This window comes from Gadus morhua, chromosome 7 (genome assembly GCF_902167405.1).
Source record: "Gadus morhua chromosome 7, gadMor3.0, whole genome shotgun sequence".
NCBI lineage: Eukaryota > Metazoa > Chordata > Actinopteri > Gadiformes > Gadidae > Gadus > Gadus morhua.
Genome location: NC_044054.1, coordinates 27,221,671 through 27,236,215, shown reverse-complemented (window position 1 = coordinate 27,236,215; position 14,545 = coordinate 27,221,671). Strand labels below are relative to the sequence as shown.

The window sequence follows — 14,545 nt, the reverse complement described above, 5'->3', positions numbered from 1 at the left end:
CTGACATACTTTTTGTGGGCCAGTAGCAGTTCTTTGTGGAGCTCTTGATGGGTCCTTCCAGCTTTGGCTGGAGTGGCCTGACCTGGGGAGACGTCAGCTGAGCTGTTATAACCGTCATCCTTCTCCCCGTTATCTATCGGAAGAAAAACCATAAAATCAACCCCGAATCCAATCCATCACAAACAACGAGTAGAAAAATCCTTGTCTAAAAGGGTTAAGCCATTACGTCCCAACTGACCTCTCGCTTTGGGGTGTCTCTGACAATGAGTGCGCGCGTAGTTTGAAGAAGAGCCAGTGAAAGACATGGTGATGGAAGGATAGGCGCAGCCACTGCGGAGTGGACGTGCAGAGGGGTGAGAGTGAGACAAGGCGGGACACGGAGGATAGCCCCGGACACTAAACCTGGAGGCACAGCGCTTTCTGCATACTGGCTCCTTGCCAGGAGTTGTGGGGGGCAAAGGGGAAGGAAATAATGCCTGGAAAGAGGAGAGGTTGAAATAAAAGAAACATTTAAAAAATGACAGCATTCTTATCCATTTAGGCCTACTCATGTTTACAAAAATTAAGCTGTAACTTGGTTAAATTACAGTCAAATATTCATGAATTTAGAGATAGAGGGAGAGAGTGAGAGTGAAAACTAGGCCTATACAAACATTCCACTTTTTTATATACAACCCTTAGAAGATTTCATATGCCAAGACTATGGTGAGCATGCTTAAACCTGCGCTGATATGCATTACAAAAATAGTATGTGATTAGTCATACCTGTGATGTAGAGTCCTGAAGTGCTTCGTAGTGTATCGTCTGACAACATCCACAATCCACTCAAACGGACACGCAACAATACCTATCGGTGTTGTGTCACCTGAGAGCCTCTACTCTTGTCTGAATCCACTGGGGGGCAGTGGGCACCATTACTAAAGCCAATGAGGAAGAGAAGTGTCTAACAATTGAATAAAGAAAAACTCAGTGGCGTCATTTAATTCGGTAGCTTTTTTGTTTAATTTTAGTTTTAGTATTTTAACATTTAATTGTAATAAAAAGTATATATTTACTGAAAGTGACAGGCAATACAAGTCCTCATTTATTTATTAAAGGTTGAGGGTTGTAAAGGAAAGCATAAAGGAATACTATGTAATTTCTACCACTAGGGGTCTCTCAAACAAAACACTAACAAGACAGTTTGATGACGTTTCAACGGCTGCTGAAGTTGAAGTAGGCCTACTCCAGGAAATGAGAAAGGCCAGAAAATGGCCGGTATGAGTTGAGTGCCGCAGATTTTCTGATTTCAGCAACTGTGATCCTACTTAAAGCAGAGGAGCCAGCGTCCGGTGGGCTGGTGTTTAAATAGGTTGCTTATTCTTTACGATTTAAGACACACATTGAGCAGTTAGGGGACAAAACAAAGGCCAAGTTGAAATGCTTGCCACCAACACAAAAATTATGTTGGTGGTTATGGTTTATTATTACCCGCATACAGACAGTGGTTTGAAGCCCAACACATAACCATATATAAAATCAGTAGAAAAACCCTTTATCACAATTAGATAAACCTTTATAAAAAACAAAAAAGGTCCAGTTAAAGATTATAATACACAACGGGAAACTAATATATTTGACGCATTACAATATACACCCCACCTATTATTCTGAAAGATAATTGTAATGTTTAATTGAAGAAGAATGTAGGAATGCAAAACCAACTACAATATTAAAACTAGATTAATCAATGAACAAAACAAACAAACATGTTACATTCTCAAATCAGAGGTACTCCAGATCCGTTTATTGCCCCATGACTAGATAACAACAACTGTCAAAGATCAGGGTGTTTCTCCTTCCGATAACTCTATCTCTTAATACTATCTCTGAATGCTGCACTATGTTAGTTTTCCAAATAGCAGCCACTAGTGGCTGGAGTTGTAGTTATAACTTGTCTGAAAATAAGCTGGGTTCCCTGGTTGGATTGACCCATGGATGGGAATGTTTGATTCTTGGGAAACTTTGCAGTTCAGATATCTCAATGGAGGATATAATGTAGGAGCAAAGTAAAATGTAACCCATTCTGGGTTACATTCTGTAACCTAGAATGTTTTGTAACCCATTACAAAACATTCTGATTGAATCTAATGAAAACCTTTTTACTTTCTTAGTTGAATGCCGTTAGGAAATATATTTTGAATAAACATTGAAATGAATAATACATCTGTCAAACTGCGACAAATCACTGCAATGATATAGCTTCAAGTGGCAATGTTGAAGATCTCCGTTTTGTTCTTTTGAGGCCGCTACGTCTAAATAAAATAACTGTACGCAGCTACGCACACCCTGATGCGTCACCACACTCTGAGGGAACTGCCGCTAGGTGATGGAAACAGTGTCACTAACTGCACTGTTTGTGATTTGAATACAAGGGCGAAGTCGCCTGCAGCACCCGGTTTGTAACATTCATAATACTGCAAATACAAGGGCTTTCATCAGCGATATTGACTCAACTGACATTCATTTTAACCAAGTTCTTTGGAGGTCTTCGAGATTGACACTTAAAGTCAAAGAAGTGTTGCAAAGAAACAAACAACATTTAGTATGCTATTTTTTGCATGTGCTAGGGTGAAAATACAAATCGAGACATGTTAAATTAAGTGCAGTGTGTTTCTTGTTATTTGCAGCTCTATACAGATAGGGCAAAAAACACACGATAAATCATTAGCATGAAATGTCCAATACCAAACGCATAAAATCTGATTATAAACCTGCATTAAATAGTGCAGTAAATTGCACTACACACAACAAATACCTAACGGACCTTTGTGATGTACCCATTAATCCTGTTTTTTGTTCACCAAGAAAAATACACATTGAATCCATAGATTCAACTATGGCACAAGTGAAAGGGAAAAAATAACTAGTCGGATTAAATCAGGGTTCAGATACTAGATCTATCTGGTATCACCAACGATGTGATAAAGAAACAAGAAAAAAATATTTACTTCTTAATAGGGGAAGACCTGTAGGAGAAGATTGGTGTGGCATCTAACTTAGGCCATTCAAGTGTCTCAGACTCCAAGTACCTGGTTTATGCAGACGGAATGGTGGGTCAAGTCATATTTTGTGATCAGTCAGCCTTGTGGTAAAAGCCACAAGATCGTTTTGACTTGAGATTGACTAGTAACCTAGTCAGAAGCAAATCATGGACTACAGTGACTGGTACTTTGTGCTGAAATTAACGTTCTTGCCCGTCACCTACAAACAAATACAATACGTGTACCTGGGTTAAACCTAACACCAATCAGAGTAAAAAATAAATGGATTGGACATAACCCCAATTCAGTTTACATGTAAATATAAAAATAATTAAGTTAATTACATTAAGAGGAAGCTTAAAGGAATATGAAAACCACTTCAACATTTCAGTCAAGAGCGACAATCCAATATGTCAATTGAAGGGCGAAGGAGGGAATGAATCAGTAGCAACAAAGGGAATGGGTAAGGGGCACAGGAGGTCACAGCAACCATACAGTGATTTAACTTTACTTGAAGGCAGACTGGAGCTCCCTGAACGCAGCCTGTTTGGTCTTCTTCTCCTCAAGCTCCTTCTTTTTGGACTCCTGCTCTTCGCGGATCTCGGCCTCAAAGCGATTGGATTGATTGATAGCTTGTACCTGTTGGTGGTAGAGTATATAACATGTTCAGCCTGTGTTTTTTGCTTTAGTTTAGTTCAGTGTATTGCACTGTCACATCACAACTCCTAAGGCTCTGACCGGATGTCCCACTAAGGCTTTTAAAATAACGCTGAGAAAAAGAAAGAAATCGCTGTCTATTCATTTTGTTGACTATAGAGAGCACCAATTGAGTGTTAGGTACAAATCAGATGCACTTCATTTATCCCAGACAGAAAGAAGCTATTTTTGTCTGTAAGTCTAAGTGTGACTAAAATTCCCCACAACAAAGTTGTTGGCAATGTTTTGCAGTTGTGTTCTGCTCAGGTTTGTTTTGTACAGAAACTTCTGGGACTCATTTAGCCTTTGTTTGCAACTCAGCAATCAGTTCTACAACCATGGCGGCTGAAAGTGGCCTGCAAGCGCCCTTACTTTTGCTTCAAAGAAGGACTTCGCCCCCTTCACCCCTTCGGTGGAGACGTCGATCTCCGAGAGACGAGCCAGGACACAGAGACCGCTGTCTTCTGCTAGCTCCCCAGCTGCTGCTTTCCTGAAGATGAGTAAGAACTGTAGAAGAACAGGAGGTCAGTATAAAGCTGTAAAAACGCCACGCGAGTTTAAACAGGTTGTGAGGAAGACTGCTCTCCCTCTTTACAACGCCTAAATCATATCAATTAGCTTTAACAAAAAAACGACCTCTGTGGAAGTTTGGGGTTTACATGGGTCGGAGGTTGCGGGGGTTTGTGCATCAGTGAAGAGCTGCTGGGTCGTACCCTCTCTTAACTCACCTCTCTGAAGCTGAGCTTGTTGTCCAGGTCTTCATCCACCTCCTTGATCATGTTCTTCAGGCCCAGATGGGTCTGCGGTGCCTCCAGCTTCTCCATCATCAGTTTAAGCTCCATAAGATCAATGAAGTTGTCTTTTCCTGCGTCGAACCTAGCCACAAGAAGGACAGAAACGCAAACATGAAACGTAACCCCATTTTTATCCTAGATTAATGTAGTTTATAAGAAATGGCTTCCATGAGCTTTTAGTGAGTGAATGATCTCTGAGAATATCCGTTTCGAGTTTACAGGGCTGCGTCTGTATGAGCCGATTGAGATTTTATACCGCTACCGGCTAGGGAAGATGGAACCTGTCCCAGTAGGCTAGAGACTTCAGAATCAATGACTTAATTGGTTGGCCAATAAGAGTACAGATACATACAAAATGTTCAATCCCTGTAACTTTGGGTGGCCGTGTCTGACTGAACACCTTGCTATGCTCTACACCTGTCTGACTGCTACCAGCTTGCTCACAACCCTGAAAACCAATCATCATGGACAATACTCATTCAGTCTTGTTTAATACTACAATGTTTGCTTGTAAAACTACTTTGTATGTCAATCATGGCCACCATTGCCCTCTTAACTATCCCTGGAAGGATATCCCCCAATCTGTGTTCCTTCAAGATTTTTCTTCCTTGGTAAATAAGGATGTTTTTTTCTTGCCCTTTGGGGCATTAGGATTAGGGGGTGTCATAAATATATGGCCTGTAAATCACCTGCAATTTCCGCACTTGGTGACGGAACCTGGTGATTAAGAGCGATACAAATAAAATGACATGACTTAACTTGTCAATTTGATTGCAACACGAAGCACCTTCCGTCTGCAGTAGAATAGAGAAATAGTAAAAATAAAAATCCTGTATTTTTCCATGTTAACTTTTGAGGGAAGTTCATGTATGTTTTTTCTGTGATGAACCATGACCTGATTCTTAAGATTCCTTGCTTGTCTTTGCTTGTCCTGCACACCAGCGAGACTGATTTCTGGGACTAAATAAAGGGTTCAGAAGCAATTACTGTGGGATATCTAAAGGAAAATGTATTTTGGTGAAAAACACCCGACAGGGTGAACGTTATGGTTTTCTTTTCACAGAAAACGAAAATATCAACTAATAGTGCGCAAGCTCTTTTGTAAGCTGAGCGCTTTAGAGGAAATGCATCATTACCCAGCTTCCTCAATCACAGCGTCGTAAAGGACGCATGGACATCCATATTTGGGCAGATAGAACACTTCCCCTCTTGCAAGAGCAATGGCCTCTTCAACTTAATATCCCACACGTTAAAATGCCAGTAACACCCATATCGACCATTCTAACCAAGAAATACTAATCGATAGAAATGTCACACCCTTAAAAGTGCCGTGTTCGACATGTCGCGTCATTATCACACCACGAGTTGTGATTGGTTTATTAGCCAGGTAAATAAGAACTGTGAGCTTTACCATGGCTGAGCCACAATGTTCAGTCTGATCCGTTGATACGCCCATTGCTGGGTAGGCTACTTAGTTGTTTCAAGATTGAATTGAAAAGCCATTAACACCACAGTAAACAAGGGTCAATCGAAGCTCCTTCAGAAAGGCATGTCGTCATGTTGGACTCACTGTTTAAACATCTTCTCCATGTCTTTGATTTGCTTCCTCGAGAACTCCTTGAACTCCGTGTAGGGATTTAAGACCTTCATGCTGGGCTGGAGGTGCTCACCCACTCCCTCGTTCAGTTCCCCGCGCCGCAGCAGTTTAGCGCCCAGTTCCGAGTCCGCGCTCCCCGTGGAGGACTTCTCCAGTGGCTCCTCGTTTTGCTGGATCATCCCGTCCACAGCCACGGCTTCTTCAACTCCCTCCTCGATTTGGAGTCTACGGTTCAACTTTGACGACAACTCGTCTGTGGCCATTTTCAAATAGTGTAACGTAAACGCTTACTTCCAGTAAACGCGAGAGAAAAAACACGTCTTGGGCCGACTCATACAGTCTGTGAAGCACTTAGCAACCTGCTGCTGGGTGACTCCTCCCGAAACGATGTGAGTATGGGGGTTGATAGTGATAAGAGACACACAGCCAGTTGCCAGCGTGGAGCAACTACATTCAGACGACTGGTTGTGTTTCCTCTTGGTTAAGCTACGTACCAGAAGCATCACCACGCCTTTTAAAGGCACACGTGTTCTGAGCTAAAAGCGGAGCGCGTTGAATGGAACAGGACCGGCAGTTTCAGGACCGCGGTGACCAGACCGCAGTATAAGAACCTGATACGCTGCCTGCTGCGGGACGCGAGGTTTTTTGGACTTGGATGGCGAAGGAATGTTTAGTAACCTCAAGAATAATTCTGGAAAACGGGATGAAACACCACACGTGGACGTGGCTCACCTAATGTCTAAACTTAACCATTTAAAAAAAAACAAAGAACATTCCCTGTTTGAATCGACATATATCTGTAGTAGATGCTGATATCAAAACATTGCAAAAATCTCATGAATTCTATTTCACCCGGTAGCCTACCTGATATATATTTTGATAATATAGTTCGGTGCGGAGTAAAATCTTGTGTTAACGTTACTTGTACTGCAGGGGGCGTGCTTGCCCTGTGCAAAAGACGTATGAATTACGGTAATAGACGCTCACACACCCTGCCCCACGGCACGAGAAGCGCCCTGCTGTGGCTGAAGACATGCCCGGCGCCTTCAGCTGCAAAGAAGACCTCCGTGCATATAAAAAACATGAATCTTTCAATATATATATTTTGGAAGAATTATCACCACTCGTCAAGGCACTGCAAGTATTCAACATTAATTTGCAGCCCGAAACATATCCCCAGCAGTGGTGTATACACAAAAGACGCAGACAATGCCGTTGCATTCGGGCGGGGGAGCAGTTTCCCCACCAGCCCAAAAGAACGGCCGTGCTCTATCGCAGCAATAATTAAGTTCTCTGCGTGTTATTTATTAATCATTCCATAACATTACGTGAATTTGAATTCTCATTGGAATATAAAGTAAACTACATGTACACCCAACTGCAACATGGTTCTTTAATGAACTCATTTAATATCAGATACATATGTAGGCAAAACAATTTTTTTAACAAACATATACATTCGAATAGTTTAGTAAAAACGTTTGTTTAAGAACAAAAGGCGATTGGATTTAAAAGTGTGCTGCTTGTTAGATGAATGCATAGGCTATGTGAAGTCGTGAACGTTTGTACTTTTCTGAATAAACATTGGTCAATCCTGAAAAAACTGGAAAAATTATGAACAAAAAAAAAAAAACTCCTTCAGAACGAAACTTTTAATAAATTATAACCTTCAAAAGACACAGAATAAGACGAGAATAAGAGCCAACTGGAGTGTTTAGCCGTGCTAAGAGTGCAGCGGTAAGCATTAGCAGCCCGTTGACCAGACCAGCCCAGAGGTTAGTTGAGCAATGGTGGGGGAGATTTAAAGTAACACTACAAATAAGAACTGCTGGGCAGCTTGTTCCTCTCCCTTTGCTTAAAAAATCACACTAAGGACACTCCCAAAAAAACCTTCCACTTACGCAGCCAGCCAGCCGAGCTGGTCACACCACACAGATGCACAGCCAGTTAGAGTGGACAGAACTCTGTTATTGAAGAACTGAGACATGATGAATGCTTGACTGAAGTGACTTAACAGTCAACCGTTTCCGATTTAATCTGTTCAACGCCTGCCTTGACATAGTAATCTCTCAGCTGACCTAGAGATTCTAGGGTTTAGTGATCTACAGTTGTGACTTCAGCATACACATTTTCTACTCTTACCAGTACAATATTATGCATACTTTTAATATTACTAAGCAAATTATTAATATGCAACTCATTAGGGGGGGAGGGGCAGTGGGGGTGGCCAGCAATTGTGTATGGCCCTTGCCCCCCCCCCCCTGCCCCCCGTGGCCCCTTGGGGAAGCTAAGCCCACACCCCGCACACAGTGCCTTGTGTAACAGTCAACCGACCCATTGGGGATACTTTCTCACTGTTACTTAAATAATAGCGTTATTCAAGAAGGCGGTGTAAAACCCTGTGTATGTCCACATCACAACAAGCCAAGAGGTTATACTTAACACCACATATCGTTGTGGATCACCATCTGGGGAGCGTTTAATGTCGTTGTCTGCTTCCAAAGGGTTGAGCTTCTCAGACACTCTAACGTGGCATGTGGTGCATTTCAACATCCCTCATTATCAACGATGCATACCAGCTAAAATAACGTCACACATCACATGGCCGTGAGCCATAACCATGGGGATACACAACCCCCCTCCTGTCAATAACTCTCAGCCAAAAGCATTTTCTTTTTTAATCAGATATTGTTCGATTCGAGCTGTAACAGGGGATTCACTTAAACCTCAATGATTGTAAACTCTTGGCTGTCGGAGGGATGAGCCAAGATTCCTGGTTATATTCTAGAACTTTTCATAGCCTTCTTTCTGTCTTTGTAAAATGAAACAGTACTATAATAATGCTAATTCATATTTGAAGGTGATGTAGGTAATATTTAAGGGTTATAAAGAGAGAATGCAGAAGGTGGAAGTGAGAAATATTTAGCAAAACAACACAAAGAAAACTCTCGGCTTCTTCCATGATCCATAAATGTAAGCTCAATTCAGAAGTGTTAAATCTTTGATGGAAAGGTAGGTGAATTCTTTCAACCAATCAGGGAAGCGAGGCCCTGATTTGTCGCAAATGACCCGGGAGCGGTCTAAAATCTAAATTGGCTCATACAGAGGCGTCGATTTGAAAAATGTATTTTCACAGCACATTTGACTCACTCACTCACGATTGACAAGGCAATCGTGAGTAAAAATCGAATTAATGAAAGTAAAAGTATTGCTCTTTAATCTTACAGCACCCTAAACTTTTTAAAATGCTTTATGGTTATTATATTGATTGAAAATAACATATCCAAATCGGACGATTAGTTATTAAGCCAATTATTCACGTAGGCCTAACTGTAGCGACTATATAATTAGCATACTTCATAACCCAACTTTTGATGGGAAGAAGGAGGCGGAGACTCGCTGGTGTACATTTCCCGGGCAGCTGTGAACGTTAACGCACAGCGCTTCTGTCATCAGTACAGCATCAGCATCTTCTGCGGTCGCACTGTCTGCACGAGGGATCCGCGGGGCGAAGCGGGGGAGGACAAAGAGAGAGAGAGAGAGAGAGAGAGAGAGAGAGAGAGAGAGAGAGAGAGAGAGAGAGAGAGAGAGAGAGAGAGAGAGAGAGAGAGAGAGAGAGAGAGAGAGAGAGAGAGAGAGAGAGAGAGAGAGAGAGAGAGAGAGAGAGAGAGAGAGAGAGAGAGAGAGAGAGAGAGAGAGAGAGAGAGAGAGAGAGAGAGAGAGAGAGAGAGAGAGAGAGAGAGACTGTAGGCTACGACAAAAACAGGATGATAATGGAGTCGGGACGGCGGAGGATATCGGATTTACAGCAAAGGACTGTTGGAAATTGACAGAGGCTTGCTGTTGATTTGGCGAGTTGTATTTTTGTATTTGATTTGATTGAAATCTGCCTTGACCTTCCCATTTGCCGAAGCGGTGGAGGCGAGCACCCCGCGAATGCCTCGGATGGAAAATCGGGGTCCACCGCTGGCGCTAGGCAACAAGGCGCATCTCTCCTCCGGAACGATGATAACGGGCATGATGAGGAACGCACTGGACTGATGGATGAGTTTGCAACGCGGCTTTAACGCCCCCCATCCCCTCCCCGTCGACTGTGAAACATAGAATATCCTTTTCAATGGATTCATTGCTTCATTTCTGGTGTAGCCTCGTGGAAAGGAAACATTAAGACAGCAATATTAATCCCTGGTCTTTGTAAATTATTCATCGTTGATACTGTATGGTGTTTTTATTGACGTGCGATAGCATTTCACTTGATTGATGTATTGCCCCTCAGTGTTGTAAAAAAAAATGGTCCCCATATGGTTTAGTTAGTGTATGTTGGACCCTATGAAAGACAGCAAGGCCCGCTTAATGACAATAACGCTGGAAAGAACAGGGGATTCTCAATTGGTAATTAACAAATGTTGGATACAAGGGCTCATTAAGCCACAGCAGGGCCACCAGACATCTCCAAACCACAGCACAGCATTCAGCCATTGAGAGAGCGGTCCTTTCAGTGGGAAGAGAGGAAGAAAGAAAAAAGAAAAAAACATGTTGCCTTCGCAAGAAGCCTCCAAGATTTACCATGACAACTACATGCGCAACTCCCGCGCCATCGGGGTGCTGTGGGCGATCTTCACCATTTGCTTCGCCATCGTCAACGTGGTGGTGTTCATCCAGCCCTACTGGATCGGGGACAGCGTCAACACGCCGCAGGCTGGCTACTTCGGCCTCTTCCACCACTGTGTCGGCACCGGCTCGCCCAACCGGGAGCTCACGTGCGTGGGGAGCTTCTCCGACTTCAGCTCGATCCCGTCCGGGGCTTTCAAGGCAGCGTCGGTGTTCGTCCTGATGTCCATGGTGCTGACCCTTAGCTGCATCGCCTGCATGATGCTCTTCTTCTTCTGCAACACCTCCACGGTGTACAAGACCTGCGCCTGGATGCAGCTCCTATGTGGTAGGTGATGGACAGCCACACAAGGGCTTTGGCACACAGGCCTGCGATGTACACTTCCATAGCCAATTCTACCAAAGCGTTGTCACCCTCACCTCTATTGGCCTATAGGTGTGTATTTGAAACGGGATATTGGTTCTATTTATATCGGTTGCATTCTGTAACATTGGGCCTACAGTATAGGTATCCGTTAACATATCCAAGTTTCATGCTCTTCTATAAATCAAGACAAGCAATGCAGCAGTCATTTCCGCATGCAGGTTGATGGTAGCCATCAGCAACGACAGACCCACTGCACCTTACAATGGATTTTTGTTGCGTGGACAACGTTTGGTTGTCATTTATCCAAATGGTAGTCCACTATTGGTTAACGTTCAACCCAATTATACACACACTGAGTCAGAGATATGTTCCTGAAGGCCTAAACCACCAGCTTCTATTATTTGGAGGGATGATCTCATTCAGATTGGATTACTGTTTGAACATGGGATGTTTCCTCATGTGTGGGGATTGTTCTGATGAGATGAGGATTAGTATGGCTGGTGCCTGTACGATACATGATGAGACATGCCAGAATTTATGCATGTTTCAGTGTGTGTGTGTGTGTCTGTGTCTATGTGTGTGCGTGCGTGTGTGTGTGTGTTTGCGTGTGCGTGTGTGGATGTATTTGTCTGTGGTAGAAGTAAGGGATTGATGGTTGTCTTAATCCTGTGTGCCTAATGAACCCCACCACCACCGTTCTTGCTCTGCTCCACTGCGATTATCAGCATAGCCCTGACAGACCAGGCCCTGAAACAACATTGAGCCCTCAGCGAATCAGCGTGGACGAACTTGGGCCAACATTCGAAAGTGGGATGTTGGTGTTTGTCGAGGCAGTCAAGCAAGCACCTTTGAGGAATAGAATACAATTCACAAGCAGTAGCTGTAGCTGAAGCTATAGCAGTAGCATCTTCTTGAGCATAGTTCTTGTAAACAGGCTGTCTATGCAAAGGCCATAAGGACAGTCAGAGCTCCATGGGAAAGTGAATACTCTACACTTGGTGGATGGAATAGAGACAGATACAACACAGAAACATATCTGAAGTGGTCCGACCTGAGAATCCGCTTGTATTGGATATTATTGGAGTGTCCAGATATGAATTGAATGAATGATTCAGCATCATCTTCTTCATCTTTTTGAAGCACGAGTTCAGAGGATGAAGACGGAAAAACATTTATTTTTAAGGCTGGGATGAAAGGGTTGCTTTGTTTGTTGTTCTGCCAACAGGCAGTATTGAAAACCTTTACCCCGGTCCTGAGAAAAACAATTAGCATCATATGTAGGCAATACCTCCTGCTCTCCCCTCCCTTCCCCTCCCCATTCCTCCCTAGCCTTCCCTTGCCTCTGTTCCTCTTTTAATCTTCCTTCCGTTTCTCCTCCCCTCCCTCCTTATTAGTCTCTTATCCGACACTGTTATCCAAACTGACTTATGGTGAAGCGGATTAAAAATCCTATTCAAAATCAGAGTAGCTACAAAAAACCTCCTTGTGCCTGACAGCCGAGTTTAAAACCATTAGAGTGCAGAGTCCCCCCCAGGAATCAGAAATACTAGGCTAGTATTTTTGTGCCTCACATCTGACCTGTCGTCTGCAATATTTAACAGAACTAAGTGTGACACAGGCCGTCACACAGGAGGGAAACTGTCCTGGGAGGAACACAACACACATACACGCACGCACGCACACGGCCCGCACGCACGCACGCACACACACCAAACGCACGCACACTCTAAATCCTTGTCTATATGCCCCCTCTGTACTCTGCCATATAGCGCGTGGGAGAGACTACTCTCCCCCACTGTATCCACCCCTTCCCCCATCTTCTCCCACTCTCAGCATCCCTCCCACTCTCCTCTTTCCCTCCTTTTCTTCCTCTACCCTCTTTTCCCCCAGCCTCTCCCGCACACGGGTAGAAAGAAAGACATAATAGTATGTGAACAAGGAGGTCAGGAGATGGTTGAAAGAGGTTTAAGAATGCGTGTGCCTGGATGTACTTGCATAATGTAGGTCTACATGCATGTGAATGAATGGCTTCAGCCCGCGTTTGAATATGCTGAAAAGAGCCTGGTTCACGTGCAGCCTTCCATTCATTCACTCACGCACTCCGCCAACGACAGAGCCGTTAGCCGTGCATGCTAACAATCAGGTTCTAAGGAGCAGCAAAGCTTTATTAATGGTCTTATCGCACGCACACACCTCGTGCAAGGCCAAGGCCTTTATAGTCGGGATGCATGTATGGAAAGCCACCAGGGGAATAATTAATCTCACTTTCCTCCCCATCTGGCATTTAAACATTGAGCTTTGAAAGCAACCTGGTGTATATAAGCAGTAGTGTGAACGCCTGCCGGGCATTTATGAACACCACCCGGCACTTAAAGGGACAGAAATACAGTCATTTACTTCAGATTATGTTATTAAGGGTTATCAAGGTGTGCTTTAAGAGAATCAGTAAATCCTGTTCCATGAAATCCATTGTGTTCTCACACCATTGCAGTCTGTCGGTTTCCCTGTATTCCTTCAAGGCAATTTACTGGGTGGAGCCAGCGTTCCCCTCCCGGCAGTGTAGCCATGCGGCTCACCACTTACGTTACACCCACATAGCGGCCGACGGTGCCGGTCGTGCAGAGGAAGTGCAAAACACACCAAACAGCGAGCGAGCCAGAGTGCGCGTGTGTCCGTTATTTGTGTGAATTCAATTCAATTCAATTTCATTTTTACAGCCCTTAATCACAGGTACAGTCTCAAAGGGCTTAACAGGCCATATATTTATGACCCCCCCCCCCCCCCCCCCCTGACCCTAGCCCCTCAGAGGGCAAGAAAAAACTCCTCTTAATTAGAAGAAATCTTGAGGAGGAACGCAGAGTGGGGGATCCCTCCTTCCAGGGATAGTCAAGAGCGCAGCGGTGCCATAATTGACAAACATATATGTATATATATATACAGGCAAATGGGTTGCTGATCCTGAGTCTTGCCAAGAGTGAGTTTATTAGCTGATTCTGGGATGTTGGGTAGGGGTGTAACGGAAAGATCCCTCAGGTGATATTTCAGATTTTATTATAGGAATATCGATCCTGTTGTCTTGGCCCCATGCCTGTCAAGCTTCTCCCCTACAACCTAAGGTTTGGTGTATGGAGGGTGTACGTCTGCATCAGTATGCACACATGTCATATTAACCAGTCAGGTTTTTGGAGCCATGGCGGATGCTGCTGATAGGTGGAGGTAATCAAATGAAACAAACCAGTTAACATTTGACACTGAAAGGTGCCCAGATTTTAAATAAAAAAATAAATAAAAACTTTATTTTTTATTGTCTCTAGTGTTGGCATTGCTGTTAGCGTTAGAATACATTCAAATCAGGGTTAGGGTTAGAATAAATGATGGATGGCATGTACATTTAGCATAATATAATATGCAACAAACAAGATGTGATTTAAATATCAGAGAAAATGTTGATATTATT

The 14,545-nt window shown here is 43.5% G+C and overlaps 2 protein-coding genes across 2 annotated transcripts in view; one reads left to right on the top strand and one right to left on the bottom strand.

The window, feature by feature from the left end:
- Positions 1-1,410: 1,410 nt before the first annotated feature.
- On the bottom strand, positions 1,411-6,585 carry efhd2 (EF-hand domain family, member D2). The gene is made up of 4 exons (XM_030361837.1): positions 6,084-6,585; positions 4,448-4,595; positions 4,092-4,226; positions 1,411-3,662 (listed from the first exon to the last, which is right to left on the bottom strand). The coding sequence occupies exons 1-4, from the start codon at positions 6,371-6,373 to the stop codon at positions 3,531-3,533; spliced, it is 705 nt and encodes a 234-aa protein (XP_030217697.1). The 5' UTR covers positions 6,374-6,585; the 3' UTR covers positions 1,411-3,530.
- Positions 6,586-9,805: 3,220 nt separating this feature from the next.
- LOC115547528 (LHFPL tetraspan subfamily member 4 protein) overlaps positions 9,806-14,545 on the top strand; it is a 17,763-nt gene continuing 13,023 nt past the window's right edge. The window contains exon 1 of the mRNA XM_030361835.1: positions 9,806-11,049. Coding sequence (XP_030217695.1) covers positions 10,644-11,049 — 406 coding nt within the window. The 5' untranslated portion in view covers positions 9,806-10,643. The remainder of the gene's footprint in view (positions 11,050-14,545) is intronic.